General features: G+C 37.0%; 1 protein-coding gene across 5 annotated transcripts in view; it reads left to right on the top strand.

Annotated features, from left to right (window-relative positions):
- Nucleotides 1-19,679, top strand: part of PTPN2 (protein tyrosine phosphatase non-receptor type 2) — an 80,385-nt gene that overhangs the window by 36,128 nt on the left and 24,578 nt on the right. For all 5 annotated transcript variants that reach the window (XM_082697417.1, XM_082697419.1, XM_082697416.1 and 2 more), the window contains 3 exons: nt 6,572-6,672; nt 11,664-11,762; nt 15,871-16,008. In XM_082697417.1, the coding sequence (XP_082553543.1) occupies nt 6,572-6,672; nt 11,664-11,762; nt 15,871-16,008 (338 nt within the window). The remainder of the gene's footprint in view (nt 1-6,571; nt 6,673-11,663; nt 11,763-15,870; nt 16,009-19,679) is intronic.

Below are 19,679 nucleotides of genomic sequence, written 5' to 3'. Positions count from 1 at the left end.
TGTGTGAAAGCTGGATTTACTCAATTAACATTGTGTCCTAGCAAGTTTAGGAACTGAAAATCTTGATGGACTAAAAGATTGAAATCACAGATAGTCAACCTAGTGTTTGAAAAAGATTGAGCTTTCTGGATGTTTCTAGAACAATACCTGCTTGGTTCGCAAATTGGTGATGATGTGTACCTGGGACATGCTTCCTTATAACTCTCTGCATTTCTTCCACTGTTTGGTTCTGTCCTCGTCTCTTGATTAAACTGTCAGTGCCTCAGTGTGTTAAGTTATCTTCCTTTTATTGCAGTCTATGTTCCCTAGTGCTGGTAGTTATTTTCTTGGAATCGAATGTGCTTGTGTCAGTCCTCTAGAGAGCTTCATTGAGGTAGCCTATGCCTGGAGCACAGCACACAAGGCTCTTCAGAGTCTGGCCTCAGCATGTTTTGGGACTTCTTCAGGCTTTTTCAGTTTTTGGTCCTTCATGATATACCAGTCCCTTTTACTCCTTTGTGTGTATGTGCTCCTTCTTCATCTTTGTAATGAAGCCTGCCCATCTCCCTCAGCCTCCTCAGGCATCAGTTGGTCACCTTTCTTTCCACAATACATAGTCCAATAAAGGTGGTACTAGGAATTACTACTTAGTAGAATTTTCTTCTTTTTTCTAACTTAAAAAAAATTTTTTTTAAGCTCAGTGTGGGGCAAGACCTGAGTGAGCTGAGATCAGGAGTCGGTTACACAACCAACTGAGCCACCCAGGCACTCCTAGAATTTTTTCTTTTAAAAAGCTTTAAATAAATTGTGTGTTATTTTTATGTTATTGTTGCTAGCTTCTAAAATACATTTGATGATGCATACAATTAAAATTGTATATAAAGTTGTTGAAGGATTTATTTATTTATTTATTTTTTTTTTTAAAAGATTTTATTTATTTATTCGACAGAGAGAAATTACAAGTACACTGAGAGGCAGGCAGAGAGAGAGAGAGAAGGAAGCAGGCTCCCTGCTGAGCAGAGAGCCTGATGCGGGACTCGATCCCAGGACCCTGAGATGACCTGAGCCAAAGGCAGTGGCTTAACCCACTGAGCCACCCAGGCGCCCCTGTTGAAGGATTTAAATGTGAAGAAGGGACCTTTATGGTGGGGGTTCCCTCAAAGAGGCTGTTTAGAGCATAGTCTAGGTCTTCATGAAAGAGGTTTGTGTGACAGATGAAGATGGAAGTTGTTAGCCAGCTTGGACATATCAGACAATGTAGTGTGGGAAATATGTAGTCTCTCTCTCTTTTTTTTTTTTTAAGAGAGATTTTATTTATTTATTTGACAGAGATCACAAGTAGGCAGAGAAAGAGGAAGGGAATCAGACTCCCCACTGAGCAGAGAGCCCAATGCGGTGCTCGGTCTCAGGACCCCGGGATCATGACCTGAGCCGAAGGCAGAGGCTTTAACCCACTGAGCCACCCAGGCGCCCCAATATGTAGTCTCTTAAGTCATACAACCTAGTTTGAATTTCCTCTTGTGCTTCTCTAGTGTGTGTATGGTAATGACTTGATGTTCCGAGTGTCAGTAAAATGAGCATGATAATGTCAATTTCATAGAGTTGTAAGGATTGTTGCAGAAATTTTGCAAGGTGTGTCGTACAGTACCTGACACATTCTAGGCACTGCATTCTATAGTGGTTGTAGTTGGTTATGTCATTAATAAAGGAACTATTCACCAAAGTGAGTTTTATTTTCAAAAGAAACAATTGAAATGTCAATACTCTGTGTTTACTAAGGTGTGTGTTTCTTCATTATTATGGTAGTGCATATATGGTGACTTGGATTTTAGTTCTAGCTTTGCTTTTGGCTTGTTGCTTGATTCAAGAGAGAATATTAATATTTATGCCTCAAATATTTACCTTGCAGAGTCAAAGAGGGTCAACATATCTATGAAATGCTTTGCATTCTTACAGGGAGGTAACATATAAAATATAGACATTAGTCTTTGAAAACTTATGGTTTCCCTCTGGTTGAGAACAGAAGAATTAGAGGTGAAAGTCTTTCACTGCTGTACTAATGGAACTGGTCTTCTCCTTGCCCAGTTGATGATAATGATTGTGTATCTCTGCCTTGGTGTAACCTAGGAGGATGGTTATGAGTGTGAATCCTTTTTCCTGTTTGACCTGGAAAACTTTTCAAAAAGGAGATCTTCTTACAATAATGATAAAAGGTGAACCAGTGAAGAGGGTAAGGGGTGATTAAAAAAAAAAAAAAAAAAAGCTTATTGTGACATTATTGAAAGAGGAAGCTAATCTGTATTGTCAGCTCAGGCCACAACTAGCGCGTCATTTCTTGACAGATGAAACCATTTCTCAGAAAACATACTGTTTGAGGGTGGGAGGTGAAGGGAATATTCATCAGAAGTTTGCTCAATGTTTATCCAATTTACAAGCTACAATTCTATTGGATATTGCGTTTCTTCATTCATTTGGTGACAAGAATTAAGAACAGATGTGCCTCCATTTAAAAAATATATATATATGTACATATATACATTCTTGATAGTTCAGCTTTTGGTATTATTAGATGTTGAGAAATAAGATTTCCTGTGATTACTTTTGGGTATCTCATGTAGCGTAGTTTGAACTGTCTTCATTTTTCTCCCTTTTCTGAATTTTTTTAAAAATAGGAAAGAGGGGGGAGCCTGGGTGGCTCAGTGGGTTAAGCCAATGCCTTTAGCTCAGGTCATGATCTCAGGGTCCAGGGACAGAGCTCGGCAGGGAGCCTGCTTCCCTTCTTCTCTCTCTGCCTGCCTCTCTGCCTACTAGTGATCTCTGTCTGTCAAATATATAAATAAAATCTTCCAAAAAAAAAAAAATTAGGAAAGAGGGAGGTAACCATATCCTTACTTAGAATGATGGTAAAGTACTGGGGGCTTTGGGACTTAATACTCAGAGCCCAGGGGTTATGGGACTCTTTAATAATCTCATTTCAGAGGTTTCTGGGCAGAATAAACTCTGGCAGAGGAGAAAGCATTTAACTTTCTAGTGTTTGTATGTTTTATTTTTTAATACTAATTCAGAAGTCAGAACTCTGTTTTGAAATGAACACTTCACAGGTTTTGGGCTGACTGATAGTAATAGGGCAGAGAGAAAGGGGACGTTTGACTCCCAGGTTGTGAGGGGACGTGTGTCTGCTCTCACAGATATTTTAAGCCATACATGAAGTGATGATTCCTAATTGGAGACAAGCCATTGTCTGTAATCTTTGCTAGAGAATATAAATCATAAAGTCACAATTTCTCATAAAAAGGCTTTGATAGTTTCACTTCCTGAAATGTACTGTATAGTTACTAAGTTACTATCTTTGTAGATAGTTTTAACACGGTATATTTTAGTTAACACTAGAAACTCTCTTTTTTCCCCTGTGGAATCAGAATGTTAAATATGCTTTAAAGTTTTTATTAATCTTCTTAATAAAGCAGAAGAATTAAAATAAATTTCTGATAATGTGGGTGAATTTCAGAGTTTTGTTTCTAATTATTCGTGAGATGAAAATATAGGTTCAACCAACATCTGTAGCCAGTTCTAAGTAGCTAGAGAGTTTTCCCAAGGAGTACCTTCATTTGTTGGTCTTAATCTGCTGGCAAAATTTAAAAATTTTTTCCTGAGAAAATTCTCGGTGTTCCTTTGCTTTTGTTGACTGTATAAATAAATGTGAGAGGGAAGCAAGCCCACCATTTGGGGCCAGACTCTGCAGGACCCTGGGTGTCTTTTAAGTAACACTCTGCTCCCTTTGGTCAGTCCCTGGGGCTCCAGGAAATGTGTTTGTGCTTTTACCACTGTGTGATTCGGTGTTTTCAATGTATTGGAGTGACTGCTGGTGTAGATTTTAAAGCTAGCGGGAAAATAACTGAATTCTAGTTCAAGGTCCTGAGGGCAAGGGTATAAACTGCCAAAGGTTTTTCTCTGGGGTTCTTTTCTGCAGAACATTGGAGGCCACCTGTAAGATAACTCCATTCCCAGCGCCCTGGAGAGGAACTTTCCTGGTTTTTATGGATTCTTGCTTCTGTTGGCCAAATTGCTTTTTTCACTTGTGCAATAGATAGGATTAACCTTTGGGGTTTGGGTTCTTTCTGTGATTACAACATGAGGAAATACATTCCTTTGGTATTCTATTCTAGTGGAACACGAATTTTAGGGATGGTGTGGCATTCTACAAGGGGACATTCTCCTGCTTTATCAGTGTTATCTAGGAGATATATGGCCTTTGTTTTGCTAATTAGGTAGCTGACCTCTCGTAATTTAACTGTTAAAGGATGATTAAGCTGTTAAAAAAAAAAAAAAAGGTGACTGTTTAAAAAAAAAAAAAGTGCTTGCTGACATCATCTTTCCGAGAACACTAGTATAAGTGATTTACTATAACAAGATCTTAGTTTTTCCTGTTGGCAAATGACATGTAATATTTACAGAGGTCTTGGGTTCAGTCCAGCAGAAACATCTCAGATAAATTGATGTGTGAAACTGTAGCCATTTACCATTTTCTTTCAAATGGAGATAATGTAAACAGGTTTTGTTTTAAGTTTAAAAAGTGGGGAAAAAAAGGATATTTAGTATAAATTTCCTTCAGGAAAGCAGTTTAAATTGAAGGTATTCTCCAGAGTTAAAAATCCAATGTGTTCAGTTTATAATTCGGTTACATTCTTCTGCCAGTTGTGTATTTAGGATACTAAGCCAGTGTTAACTGTGTTATTACGCATGTACTTTCTCTCCCTGAGAAAACGTCTCCTTTTTCATCAAAATAACAAGGTAAAGTTTTGTAGTCTACATATTTAAATTAGCATAAATTCTAAATCTGTGAGATTTTTACTTTTTTTAACCATAAAGCATGATTTTTAATGGCCTCATTAAAGTAATACATCTTTCATGTATACTGTAATTGTTGTACATTTTGGAAATTTGTGTTATTTCCCCTTTTGTGTGTTACTGTTAATCCCTGTGTCTGTCTCTGGCTATATGCGTTGGTTTCATTCGCAGAAATGGGAACCTTGGATTTTGAAGGATTTATACCTGTTACTCTAAACGAGGCATCTGAAAGTTATAGTTTCATCTAGTGCTTACTAAGGGGCTAGATATGGACTTGACAGCACTGGGAATTATCATTAAAAAAAAAAAAAACTTTGCCAAAAATCTTGAAATTAAAAAAAAGTTATCTTTTCATTTTAATTTGCATTTCTTTAATAGATTAAATAAATGTTTTTCAAATTTATTAGTCTTGTGTATTGTCCTTGTTCACTTTTTAAAAACAGAGGTCTCTCATTTCTTACTGATAGGTAGTCTTCATAACTTAATGCTTTGGTTGTATTTTGGGGTTTTTTTATGAGCATTCATGACATTTTCTTAATTTTGAGGCAGGTTTTTAAAAAATTGATGTGTAGTGGACATACATTATTATATTATTTTCAGGTGTACAATATAATGATGCAGTGTTTATATGCATTCTGAAATGCTTACCACAATAAGTGTAATTACCATCTGTTGCCATAGAAAAGTTATTAGAATATGATTGACTATATTCCCTATGCTGTACTTTTCATGCAGGGAATTTACTTTTAACCAGAAGTTTGTAACTCTTAATCCCCTTCTCCTGTTTTGCTCATCTTCCCACCCTCCTACTCTCTGGCAGCCACTGGTTTTGTTCTCTGGGTTTATGCATCTGTTTTTGTTTTATTTTTTTAGATTCCACATATAAGTGAAGTCATATGGTCTTTTTTTTTTTTTTTTTCTGCCTGACTTATTTCAATTGGTATAATACCCTGTAGGATCATCCATGTTGTTGAAGATGGTGACATTTTTACTCTTAAACGCTAGAAATATATCTAAGCTAGATCTGTTTATCTGTTTGTCCTGTAAAGAATTAGAATATTCCAGGTCACGTGGCTGGCCCAGTCAGCAGAGCATGCAACTCTTATTAATCTTAGGTTTGTGAATTCCAGCCCCATATTGGGCATGGGGCCTACTTAAAAAAAAAAAAAAAGAAGAAGAAGAAAGAAAGAAAAAGAATTAGAGTATTCCATCTGTATTTTAAAATCTTTAACACTTAATTTACATATAATTAAGTACTGAAAATTACTTAAATATAGTTGAATGCAGATCAGTTGAATGAAGAAAATGAACTGTAGCTACCATGGAAATCCAATCTTTTTTTTTGGAAATCCAGTCTTACCTATTTGAGGCCATTTTGGATTTTTTTGTAGGTAGACCTATCAGTTCTTAGGCACCAAGACTCTAAGTGAATCTTTTACTTTTAGGACAGTAGGTGCTTTATTTCTGTTACTATATTTTACTCTTTGGTCAATTTTTCTGATACAGTAGCTAACCTACTACAAACAAAAGCATTTCCAGTACCACAGTAACAAACAACAAGTTTCATTTTTATACTTCCTTCATAAAAAAGAGAATAATTTAGGACTTGACTCAACTCTCCTCTGATGCTAGTTTATTTTTCTTTGTTTCTTCTATCATTTAAAAAGTACCCAGAACATTACTATTAAAGTAAAAAAGAAGTGAGAAGTTTGAACTGACAATTGCTTATCATTCTCTGTTTCAGATGATCACAGTCGTGTTAAGCTGCAAAATGCTGAAAATGATTATATAAATGCCAGTTTAGTTGATATAGAAGAGGCGCAAAGGAGTTACATCTTAACACAGGCAAGTGATGGGATGTCAAGCAAATGCCTTGCAATGCAGTTACTGTGGTTGGTCTGCTTTGAAACATAGCTAAAAGGATGTCTTTACTTCTTTTGGAAATGAAATGCCATTTCAGTTTTTTCTGTCATTTTGTAGTAAAATGTAGGTATCTCGGTATTTTGCAGGTATGTATGTGAACATGAAATTAAAGTTATTTTTAAAAAGGAAATTTCTTTAATGAATGGCTTACACTAGTTCTTTTAAGGCAAATTATCTTCCTTGCTTTATACTGATACAAAATGTTTGTTAATGTTTTGTTAAGTTCTCTTCACCTAATCTCTATCATAACCAAAAGCCCTTCTCAACCCCTTTCTCTGGCATGCGTTTTCAGAGAATATGAACATGCATTTGATGATGTCTGGCCTTTGCTCAGAGTGAGGGTAGTAAGACCAGGTGCCCAGAATATTGGCTGGAAGGCCAGAAAGCGTGAGGGTTCCTTGTGGCATTCTGCCCAGTTGCTTCTTGGCACATTGGCCACACCCATATTCCAGCACTAGTACTCTTTCATTGTTTGAAAATAGAAATTATTTTGGTTTATCTACACCAGCTACTCTTTATCAAATGACAAGAGACTTAATGAGTAGTGTTGTTATATCCCCCAGTTAATGATTTTTAAATTCAAAAGATAAGCTATATGTTCATAATATTTGAGTTGAGTCAGAATAACCTGTTATTGAAAGAGACAACAGTTTCATATAGTAAAAAGATATTCTACTGGACGGTTTCTGATTGACAGGAAATGAAAAATAATTACTTCATTTTACTTAAAGTAGGTGCTATATGTTAAAAAAGAGAGAGAGAGAGAAACTATTTAAAAAAATGGCAAGAACATAAAATCACAGCTCAAGGAAGAATATAAGGGTAAACAATATACCTGTGAAAAGATACGTAATTTTTCTAGTCATTAAGGAATATAATTTTAAATCAGTGGCCACCTCTCATTTTTTACCAGTGAAAATGGCAGAGATTTAAAAGTTTATAATACTCAGTAGTTAAATATGTACAGACATAAAGATAAATGTGAAGGTGTTTATTGCAACTTAGTTTTAATAGCACAGGGCCAGAAATAATAGGACAAATAATCTGTGAGGGATTGGCTAAATAAATTACACATACAGCATTAATATTGGTTATTTCTAAGAATTAGGAATAATCAAACTTTATTGTTTTCTGCCTTTTTGTAATATTCGGAGTTTTTCTTGTGAGGATTTATGACATTTTTAATAAACTCATTTTTTAGAATTTCAGTTTACTTTCTGTTTGAAAAAAACCTATCATGTTCAAATATAGGAAAGAATAATTACCCTAGATCCCTCCCCACTTCTTTCTCTCTCTCTCTCTCTCTCTCTCTCTCTCTCCCTTTTCCCCCAGTCTTGTATATTTGTTCTTTTTTTCTCATCATAATCCTAAATTTTTTAGGTCCTTCTCAGGTTTCTGATTTAGGAGTTTATTCCCCCCCTTTCAGTCTACATCTGAGACTTCGACTCACGGAAACTGTGTGTGTTCAATGTTTGTATCTTAAGAGAATATAGACACTGGATTCACAGCATCTGTACCCAAATCCTGTCCAACTACTTCATTAGGCATTCATTCATCTGACAAAGATTTATTGAGTATCTACTGTGTGGTAGGCATTATTTAAATAAAACGGGCAGTGGGGCACCTGAGTAGCTCAGTCAGTTAAGCATCTGACTCTTGATTTCAGCTCAGGTCCTGATCTCAGGATCCTGAGATCCAGCTCCATGTTGGGCTCCATGCTGAGCATGGCATCTGCTTGAGATTCTCTTTTTTTTCCCTCTCCAACTGCCCCACCCCCCCTCTTAAAATCTTTTTAAAAAATTAAATAGACGTTAAATAAAACCTTGTTGTTAGGAACTTTATTTTACATCATAGTAGGAAATAAAATTAGTAACAGCTAGCAATTTTGTAACCTTATTGTATACTTTGTGTGTTTTGTATAATTTAAGGTTCAAAATAACTCTCTCTGGTAAACACTGGTTTTATGCACGAGGAATTATCTAAAGAGACCAGGAACATTAAACAACTTTACCAAGCCCATGCAACAAGTGAGTTGAAGCCAGATTTGAAGTCCCTTTGACTCCATGGGTCATATTCTTAATCATTCAGCTCTCCTACCATAAGATTACTGTGTGACTTTGGACAAGCTACCTAACTCCCCAAGCCTAAGTCTACCTATATTATCTCTGAAACAGTGCTAAGAGAAATTTTTATAGTTCCTGATACTGTGGTAAGCCCTCCATGGATTATTTGTTGTGGCACGTGTTACTGCTTTTTATTAGTAGTAGTAATAGTAGTAGTAGTAATAGTCCTCTTATAAAATATTGTAAATCCCATCGTAATAAAGAAAAATGCCTACAAATTGTGTTTAAGTGCCCTGTATCTATTGGACTGTGCTGTGTGTTCTGATAGAGTTCCCGCATTTAGAGCTGGAGGACTCGGAAGGCTGTCTTTAGCTTTTTTATTCTTTCCTGAATTTTCCCCCTATATATTCCAGGTCTTCACTGGATATTTTTATCCAGATGACTCATTTACATCACAAATTCTGTATTTTCTACATGTAACTCTTCTTTTTCTTTTTCTTTCTTTTTTTCTTTTTTTAAACCAAGCCAGCTCCCTTCCTGTTTTTCGCACATGGGTGAAAGCTATGCTCACCTTCTACCAAATCCTAATGCAATTGCTTTTTAATTTATTTCCTTGCTACCAGTCCCTCTCTTCCTAACCTGTCTTTTTAGCAGTGCCTCCAGAGTTATTTTTGTAACATACAAATCTGATCATATCACTTTACTTCTTAAAAAGTTTGGTGACTGTTTCCTGCATTCGACCCTCCACACTCTACAGGTGCGGTTTCCTACTGCATACTTACCTATACTTTGCCCTCATTGATTCCTTTTCTCTCCCAAATGTACCCTATACTTGCACGTGCCTTGTCTTATTCTTGGAATGGACCCTGGCTTGCTCCCTGTCATTCTATGATGCCTCCCTGTATTAGTTCTTCCTCATTTTTAAGGCTCTATTGTACCGTCCTCCCTACTTGGGAAGATCTGATGGTTTACCCCTAGCTCTGGTGGTGCTTGATATGTTTCAGTTAGTAGAACAAGGACTTCTCCTTGCCTCTTAGAAAGCTCTTTGAAGGCTGGGGATATTTTATAGGACACAAAACTAGAGATGCTAAATGTTTGTTAAAACCTTAGCTATTCTAATTGTCGTTTGTTGCTTCTTTTTGTCACCTTTTTCCTCTGGAAAAAAAAATTTTTTTTAAAGATTTTATTTATTTGACAGAGAGAGACACAGCGAGAGAGCTAACACAGGCAGGGGGATTGGGAGAGGGAGAAGCCGGCTTCCCACCTGCTTCAGGGAGCCTGCTGCAGGGCTCGATCCCAGGACCCTGGAACCATGACCTAAGCTAAGGACAGATGTTTAATTGATTGAGCCACCCAGGCACTGGTCCTCTGAATTAAAAAAAAAAAAAATTATATACACACACACACACACACACACACACACACACATATAATCATTCCTTGCTGTAAATCTCCACTTCACACAAAACAAACAAACAATAAAAACTGTTAGTATTGCTTGTAGGTGGAAGAGCTGAGAAATAACCCACACTACGACCTTAGAACCACTGACAGAATGTGTTTTGTGTTTCCATATGTATACACACTAATGAGTGATTTCTCTGCTGAATGGATAGATCCATTTTTCTAAATGAAAGAAAAGGCATTCATTTTAACTGGTGATTTTCTCACTTCATTTTGTTTTAGAAGTAGATCAAGTAATAATATCCATTGAGTGAGGAGAACAGGATCTTCAAATATTTGGTTGTCGTTACTCAGGATTCTGAGTGGATTTCTGGCCTTTTTATAACTTAGAAGCTTGGAGTTTATAATTTAAATAATATTAATAAGGAATCTGCTATAAACCAGGGAATACAACTGCGTAAAAGATACTTTCAGCCTCAAACCACGTGAATCACCTTGTTTGTCATGGGAAGCTGAAGTTCCAGGAGACCTGGCCTCCAGCCCCTGAAGCTGCCCCTCCCCTGCCCTGTGAGGAGAGTGCTTGCTGACTTGGCCGTTAGTTGCAGGAGAGCCTCATTCATTTTCACCTGTAAAATAACTTATAATTTGACTCTGGCCTTTTCATCTCTTATTTGCCCTTTCTTCTGCCCTGTGCTCTCATTAAGTAAAATGTGAGGATAATTTGATTTGACCCCCCCCCCCAATAATATGAACCATTGCCTCTTTTAAGTCTTCTATTGAGGTCGCACATGCTGTGGTTTTGTAGATTAACAGCTACAGGCACTTTGAAATTTCCGCTTTTTCTGGAAATCTTTTGCTGGTTCACTTGGGGTGGTTGGTTGGCCAGTGATGGCACAGATTTCCTCTTTTGTAGGACTGCCATGATCCATGGCAGGCAAGGCCTCTCTTCCTGCTGTGAAAGCTGAAAGGGACAGAAATTTTCTTTGCAGCTAGAACATGACCAGTCAGATATTCCTGCCCATATTTTGACTCTGGTTTGTTGAAAGGTTATGCGTGACTGCTATAGCCATCTTCGTATGGCGATGCCAGCCAAGGGAAGTGGTGGTAGTGCCAGGGTCAGGAGCACTGTCCCAGGCAGACTCCTTTGAGCAGAATCATGCCTTGACATTGGTTCCCACCGAAGCCTGGCTTTCCAGCCCTCAACTCTGAAAGTCAGCTGATAACCTAAAAAATTCATTTTTGGCCTAAGTCAATAAAAGTCAGTTTTGATCATTTATAAGCAACTAGTACGGACTGACTTTTTAACTCTAGTGGATTTAAAGTCATGATTTACTTATTATGATTCAGTACATTGTTCTTAAACCAGAAGCATACTTGGAAGGAATTTTCCTTGAACCTTGTTCCATCTCCTTTCTCTTACCTCCTTTTTCTTCTCTGTTCTTACAGGGTCCACTTCCTAATACAGGTTGCCATTTCTGGCTCATGGTTTGGCAGCAAAAAACCAAAGCAGTTGTCATGCTAAACCGAGTTGTGGAGAAGGAATCGGTGAGTAATACTTAATATTTACATATAGTGTACTGCCTGTATCATTAGCTCATAAATGTTTTCATATTTCCTTTGGGATATTCATTAATTTATTGGTTTTGGCCTTGAATTGCTAAAGGCTCTGGTCAGGGTATCCCTGACCAGAAGTAGTGTATCCTTTTCCTTTCTTGCCTTAAGTATTTAAATAATAGTTGTACAACACTACTCTCCAAAATGTAAATATAGTGAAACACATATTGACCAGTGGTGACATAGGTCTTTGGAATCCCTAGGCTTTATTAGAATTTCTATAATTTATTATCATCAAAATCTTGAAAATTTTGTAAAAGATTTGAGTGACAGGTTTTTGTTAATGTATATGAATGTTTATTGACTCTTAGGTCATGAGACCGTAAGTTTGGGAATGTATAAATTTATTGAAACTTGAGGTACTGTCTAAACACAGAGCTAATTAGTTAAATCTTTTAACTTTTGCACTTTTAGGTTCTTTTGTCAAAGAAACAAATTGGAAAGTATTGTCAGTAAGGGCTCTTCAAGCCTAAGATCTTCAGATTCCTGATTCTTACTTTTTTTTTTTTTTTAAAGATTTTATTTATTTATTTGACAGAGAGAAATCACAAGTAGTCGGAGAGGCAGGCAGAGAGAGAGAGAGGGAAGCAGGCTCCCTGCTGAGCAGAGAGCCCGATGTGGAACTCGATCCCAGGACCCTGAGATCATGACCTGAGCCGAAGGCAGCGGCTTAACCCACTGAGCCACCCAGGCGCCCCTGATTCTTACTTTTATCTAAATTAATATTTGGTGGCTTTCGATGGTGGTACAAATTATTCTACTCTCTTTCTAATCCTGAGTGGCATTCACATACCAGAATGTCTAGCAATGTTAGCATAGTTGTTTACAGTGGCTTTTTCATGGCTTCCAGTGTGACTTAAAAATTAAGTGATGATGACATTGTTTGAACAATATGAGCAGCATTGCGAAGTAGATGATTTGTAAGTTTCATCTCTCCTTTTGGTGTATAATTACTATATTCATAAGACTGCCACTAGAAATTAGAGATGATATTTATGGTGGTTGGGACTAGATGCTTCATAAGATTCAAGTTTAATAATTCTGGGGAAGATTATTTCATGGGTGATACTGCTTTGTTTATGAAGAGGCCCCTAATGTCTGATTATCTTTCTTTTTATGCTGTTAGCAGACATTGCTGGTCAGTGCTTAGTTCCTTATTTAGTTAAGGGTCACAAAATAGTGATATTCCAATTTTATCATTCCTTCTTAAATTTTTGTTGGAATACTTCTATAGAAAGAAACTTTCGAAGTGCCAAGGGGCAGAGTCAGTTAAGCGCCTGACTCTTGGTTTAGGCTTATGTTGTGATCTCAGGGTTTTGGGATCAAGCCCCATCCTGGGCTCTGTGCTCAGCACAGAGTCTGCTTAAGTTTCTCTCTCCCTCTTCCTCTCCCTCCCCTGCCCCCCTTCTCTAATTTAAAAAAAAAAAGAAGAAGAAGAAAGAAAGAAACTTTCCTTCTAGTTAGTTGACCACTTTTATATAGGAAAGCAGTTTTCAAAATAGTTGATTCCCTAGTGTCTCAACAGGTGACCAGTTAGATTTTTTTGGTGTGGGGACAGGGGCAGGAAGGATCAGTTATTACGAACTCCTAGATTTAATCATATATGATGTACTTTACTCCATTGCAGTTATTATGTGTCTTAGTAGTTGAATTATTTCTCTGTTAGCTAGCAGGAATCTCTGCAAGTTGGGCTCTGAGTCAGAAATCTAAGAGATAAAACCAAAGAGTCTTTAATAATTTTCTTACTGTCTGGAATGACTCCTTAACCTCTTCTTCATAGAATCAGCCATTTCTCTAAGGAACCTTGGTTTCTTTTATTGGACAATGGTATTTCAAGATGACAATAAAAATAGGAATGTTTACTGATGCTGGGTTGATCATTGTTTTTAGAGCTTTTTAGTGAACAGAGCTAAAGAAAATATGTGTTTGTGTGTTAGATAACATGCTTCAAGGGTTCATACTGATACTTCAATTCAAATTTAGAGTGGTAGGGGGATGGCTTAACACTTTTGATCTTGTATCTGTTGCCTCCTTTTTCCATACCATGAATCCAGCTTCTCAAAGACACAACGGATAAAGAATATTTTATAATGACTCATTTACTTTGTCCCATGTTAAATACCAAAAATACTCATAATAAGAGTATCAACTCCATCACCAAAATAATTACTGAATAAGTTTTGAATTTTTTGTGTTTTTCCCATCTCGTTCTGTTTTTAAGTTGTACTTTACCTAAATTGTCAAAGTATATAACATCCTACCTATACTGTGGTCTCTGTCTTATATCCCTTGTAAAATCTTATTTCTACATATAAATATATATTTAATTTACACTGTCGGTCTTACTGATGATTCTCCAGTCGTTCTGTAGGTAGCTCACTCTGTAGTGCATACTAAAGAGGGGACTCATGAGCATTATAGTTCCTGATTTCTTACCTGTCGATGAGAGTTTACTGTGCTGTCCTAATACTTAAAAGTCACTTTGGCAGGATATAAAATCTTGGCTCACATTTGCTTTTCTTTGAGCAACTTAGATACATTACTCCCATTTCCTTTTGGCATTACAGATTACTGACAAAGTCAATTGGATATCTGATTTTATTTCCTTTGTAAATCATGTGTTCTTTTTTATCTAGGTTACCCCAAAAGCTTTTTTTTTTTTTCTCCTTCAAATCCCGTTAATTTTACCAAAATATGTCTTAAGTGTTGGTTATTCTGGGTCAGTTTTTCCAGGTGCATAGTATGTTCTTTAAATTGTATTCATTTTACTTGTTAGTATTTACTCTTTGCTTGCTTTAGTGTTCTTCTTTGGGTCCTCCTGTGATACACTAGATTTTCTTTGCTTATTTTTATATTTGTCACTTTCTCTTAACTCCTGTCTTTCACTCCATTTCTTTTTTATTTAAGAAATGTCTTCCTTTTCCTTTTCTCTTTTTCCTAGGACATTATCTGATGTGCTTATTCATGCCTCTGTTCCTTTTAGTTTAGTCTTCCTTTCTGAAATGATGTGTTCTTTGATTCCTGATTTTTTTTCTGTTTCCTATCACTGCATTCCTGAGTTGTTCTCACTTATGCTCTTTCACTTCTTGGATCATATTTAAAATGTCTTTTAGCACCCTTGGAAGTATCAGCTTATAGTAATTATTTGTTTGGAGGTGTTGTTACTGTTTGGAATTTAGAAAAGAAGAAATGACCATATTTTATAAGGATATTTTTGTGGGGTTTTTTTCCCCCTAATAAAGGCTCTTTATCTCACCTTGCCACATAATTTGGCTTTTGGGAAGATGCTTTTATCGTTATAAATAGGAATTCCATATTAGTAGCTTTGCCAAAGTATACTAACTCTAGATAAAGAGGGCTTATTTTCTTATTCTTTTTTTAAAGATCCTATTTATTAGAGAGAGGGAGAGAGCATAATCAAGAGGAAGGGAATAGGGAGAGAGATAAGCATGCTCCCTGCTGAGTGGGAGCCCTGAGACAGTGGGCTCTTTTCCAGGACCCCGAGATCATGACCCGAGCCAAAGTCCAATACTTAACTGACTGAGCCACCCAGGCACCCCCTAAGGAGACTTACATTCTGATTCATTCCCCTGACTTAATTTTGTTATTTCTAGGTAAGTAGTATTTGGTAGCAGATTCATAGGTATTTGTAGAAAATACTTATAAAATAAAACCTTTTCAATACTGTTTGAAGAAAAGATTCTTTCAATAGGTTGATAATTTTAGAAATGTAAAGTGAATGCCAGTATGATGTTAAAATATAGGTTATCATGCTTTAGAACTGACAGATTCACTTTTATGAACGTATCTGTTGATGGCTTTTTTTTACTATAAGTTATAGTAACTTATAGTACAGATCTGCTTTTATAAAATGCCAATCTTATTAAAATACATTGATCATCAAATATAGTACAGTTGTTCATAGATTTGGGTACTTGAAAAAAATGTTACATGTATGTGGGTGGTTTGTCTTCCATTCCCAGCTTTTTAAGAGTTACATAATGTCTATGAACTAATATCTATATATCCTTAAATTTAGGTTAAATGTGCACAATACTGGCCGACAAAAGATGATCGAGAGATGCTGTTTAAAGAAACAGGATTCAGTGTGAAGTTCTTGTCAGAAGATGTGAAGTCATATTATACAGTACATCTACTGCAGTTAGAAAATATCAATGTAAGACTCTTCATGCCCAAAAGATTGGACCTTATATTGCTGGTTTTCAGAATTATTTTTTTGTGATTAGATTTGAAGTTTGGGGCTATACATACACTTTGATAGTATCTAAAATAGTATATAGTCATGACCGTAGGGTTTACATTGTGTTTCCTGCATGTGGTAGCTCTCTGAGGACCCTTGAGAGAAAACCTTAGAAACAAAGGATTTTGAAGTTCAGGTTGATATATGAGGATTGAAGATAGGATGAAGAGAGAGAGCTTTACAATCAAGCTAACCTGGATTCAGATCCTGGATTTGAATTTTGAATTGGATTCAAAACCTGGATTCAAATCTTTTGTTTAGTAGAAATGTCCCTGGACCCTGTTGCTCAACATCCCTCACCCTTTCCTTATCTGTAAAGCTGACACTGTAATAGTGCCCGTTCAGGGCTGTCCCGGAGATCAAAGGAAGATGTGTACGCAAGCCACCTAATGTAGAATAGGTGCCCAGGAAACATGGCAGCACTTGGTGCTTCTGAGAGTGGCAGGCAAGTCAAGAAAATCACTTAGTGGAATGTTGTTAATTCAGATGATTGACCACAGAGAAATTTGTCCTTCCTGAATTTTGGAAAATGGTGAAATAAATTTAGCATATGGTCCCAAGAACATTTATTGGGATCTTTTCCAGAAATATGAGAATTGTTCCTGCTTACTTGGTTGAGCTACACGTACATGGTGGATTATGAACCTGCTGTTGTCAAGTTGAGGATTAAGACATTTCTCCCCCTTTTACCACCTACATGTCTTCTTTGTGTTGTAATCAGGATAACGGGAAAATATAATATGCTCTTAGGAGGTAGGAAAACTAGAAAATAGGAAAACGTTTGTTTGCCAAAAAATGATTTCAGGAATGTATCGAATCTGTATAGTGAGATACTGTTTTAGTTAACCACTAACTGAATGAAATGATTAACATGGGATCATTGACCAAAAAAAGTTTTATAGGAGGGGCTATATAAAGTGCATACACACACACACACTTTTAGAGATGAAGAAATACATTTTATGGTTGATCTCTTGGAATGCCTCTGTTTTTGCGGCATAATTAAGGACAGGTGCACAGTGTTGAGGGCTGAGGCCCAGTTTCCCGTGACATCCATAACTAAGCTTTTTATGCAATCTCTTAGGTTATCTAAGAAGTCTTAAGGTTGGGAATTACAAGACTTAAATTTATTTATAAATTTCTCTTATTGTAGTTTTTTGTATCAACTGTTCCATTTACATATGTCTTAAGCTGCCCTGACCTACATCAGCAACTGTTTGACACTAGCCTGTGCAGTACTCATTCCCAGAAACGGAATGCTTTTCTATAAACTTCCCATGGTTCTTCGAATCATCTTCTCTTGGTATTTATCCCAGGTACCTCCTCTGCTTCTGGCATGAAAACTTACTTGAATGGAGAAGGTCATAGATGTTTTTCCCTGTTTCTGACACCTATTCTAATTAAGAGTTGATAATAGCTTAATAATAAAATGAGTTTTGTCTCTTGTTTATCATTTTGCCAAGCACTTTTACATATATATGATTTGACCCCCAGTCTTCCTATAATGTCATAGAGTAAATATTCTTAATATTTCCATATTTTCAGTATTTTTTAAAAACCTATAATCCGTTCAGATTATAAGATTTTTCCTGTAAATAGATTACTCAGCTAATAAGTGACAGGCCAGAACTCAAATCCAGATCTCTTGACTTGGAATGACATGGAGCTAAGTCTTTTGAAAATATGCTAATTGTCCTAGTAAAGGAAGACTCTTGGTTCTAAAGCATCTTTCTGTGAACTGGCCAACCACTATTTCAGTTGTTAGTGTCTGAGTGATTTCTTATTGGCCTGGGTTCAGAATCCACCATAATTAATAGCAACAGTATGCTTACATTCTACCTTACAATCTTTATTAAGAACTAGGGATGTTAGAAGAACAAAGTAGCATTTCAGCATGAGAAGCAGAATTGCATTTGGTTAAGTATTTCCACTCTGGATCCAGAATGCCTGAGTTGAAATCCCCAGTGTATGCCTCCTGGCTATGTGGCTGGTCCCACTATTTACCCTCCGTGCATCAATTTCTCATCTACAGAATGAGGATAAGGACCATGTGCCTCAGAGGGTTGCTATAAGGATCAAGGGAATTAATGCTATAACAGGCCTAAGACTCCATACAGAATTCACGATTAGTAGCTTTAGTTGTGTGCATCTGTTTCCTTTGTCCTATCAGTGAATTGGGAAGGACTACAGGAGCAAGGGCAGTTGAGAAGAATAAGTTGAGGGAGAAAGAAATACCAAACAAGTGAGAATGGTGATGCTGCAGCTGGGGAGAGGTCACCAACCTCACCCTGAGCTGCAGAGAACCAGTCTGCTGCTAAAGGAGTGTGACTTGTATGTATTAACGGGTCTGGGGCCAAAGCCGTGGGTCTGTGTGGTCCCTGCTCTTTGAATGAAGAGACTCCATCTCTGCTTTTGAAGTGGCCCTGTGGCTTCAGCTACGGGGAAGGTTTTGCAGGGCTTTTAAAAATGTAAGGTCATCTTGAGTGCTTATTTGTCTTTCAGGATTTTCTTTTTAGTTGCCCTTCACTATTTTCCATAATATTGTTGGCTGGCTTTATGTTTATCAAGTTCCAGGAATACTATTGTAATGCTGGCTGCCTTCTGTTTCTCTGTCCCTGTAGATTTGCCCAGAACAGGATGAGTGCCTAATTATTATCATGCTCGTCTGGGATTTGATTCAAAATAGTCTGAACAGTTTATCCCACCTGGAATGTCATCCTCTCTTCTCTGCCTATTTATATCCTGCACGCCCTTCGGGACCACCTTGTGGCCCATTTCTTGGTTAGGGCTTTCTTCGTTTATCTGTGACGCATTCCTTCCTAATAGCTGTAATCTTTAACACTTCTCTCCATAATTTAAATCTTACCATTTTACTGGCTTATTTAGTACTTTGTACTTTGACTCCATAACAAGGTGTTCAGCTCCCTATGGATCGAGTCCTTACCTGTTACCTTCCGTGCTTCCCTCTGCCATTGCACCGATTGAAAACACATTCTAAAACACAGGTGTGATCCTTCCACTTTGCTCTAAAAAACCCTTTCTGTGGCCAATGCAGAAGTCCAGGACCGGGCCCAGACTGGTCCTTCCTCCTTGTCTAGATACTCAGTGTTTGTTCTTGCTAACGGCCCTACACTTCTCTAAAAGGCTGAGCCCTGGGGGCTCACACCTCCGTGTATTGCTTTTCTCCCTCAGAATGCAAGCTCCATGCCTACCTGTTTCTGTCACTCTCCTCTCCTCCTGATCTGATGAGTTCATCTTTCAGAATGAATTACAGTAACTAAATATTTAATACAGACTGTATAATGATCCTGGCAAAAACTGATGAGGGATTGAACTAAGGCACTTACGGTGAGCTACAGATCTCATATAAATTTGTATTTAGGAGATAGAGTTCACAAACTTTGCTACTCCTTGGTGTAGAGGAAATAATAAGTTAAATAGTTGAAAATGTGGAGAGGTTTACGATTGGAGCTTATTAGGGGCTACAATAGAGACAATTCGTGTAATTGCTTCAGAAAAGGTATCTGTTAAGTATTTACCATATGCAGGGATAGGTTAGGCACTTCACATTCACGGTTTCATTTATT

Source organism: Mustela nivalis (genome assembly GCF_964662115.1).
Source record: "Mustela nivalis genome assembly, chromosome: 14".
Taxonomy (NCBI): Eukaryota; Metazoa; Chordata; class Mammalia; order Carnivora; family Mustelidae; genus Mustela; species Mustela nivalis.
The sequence above is the reverse complement of the archived record's forward strand: the minus strand, read 5'-3'. Positions and strand labels throughout refer to the sequence as shown.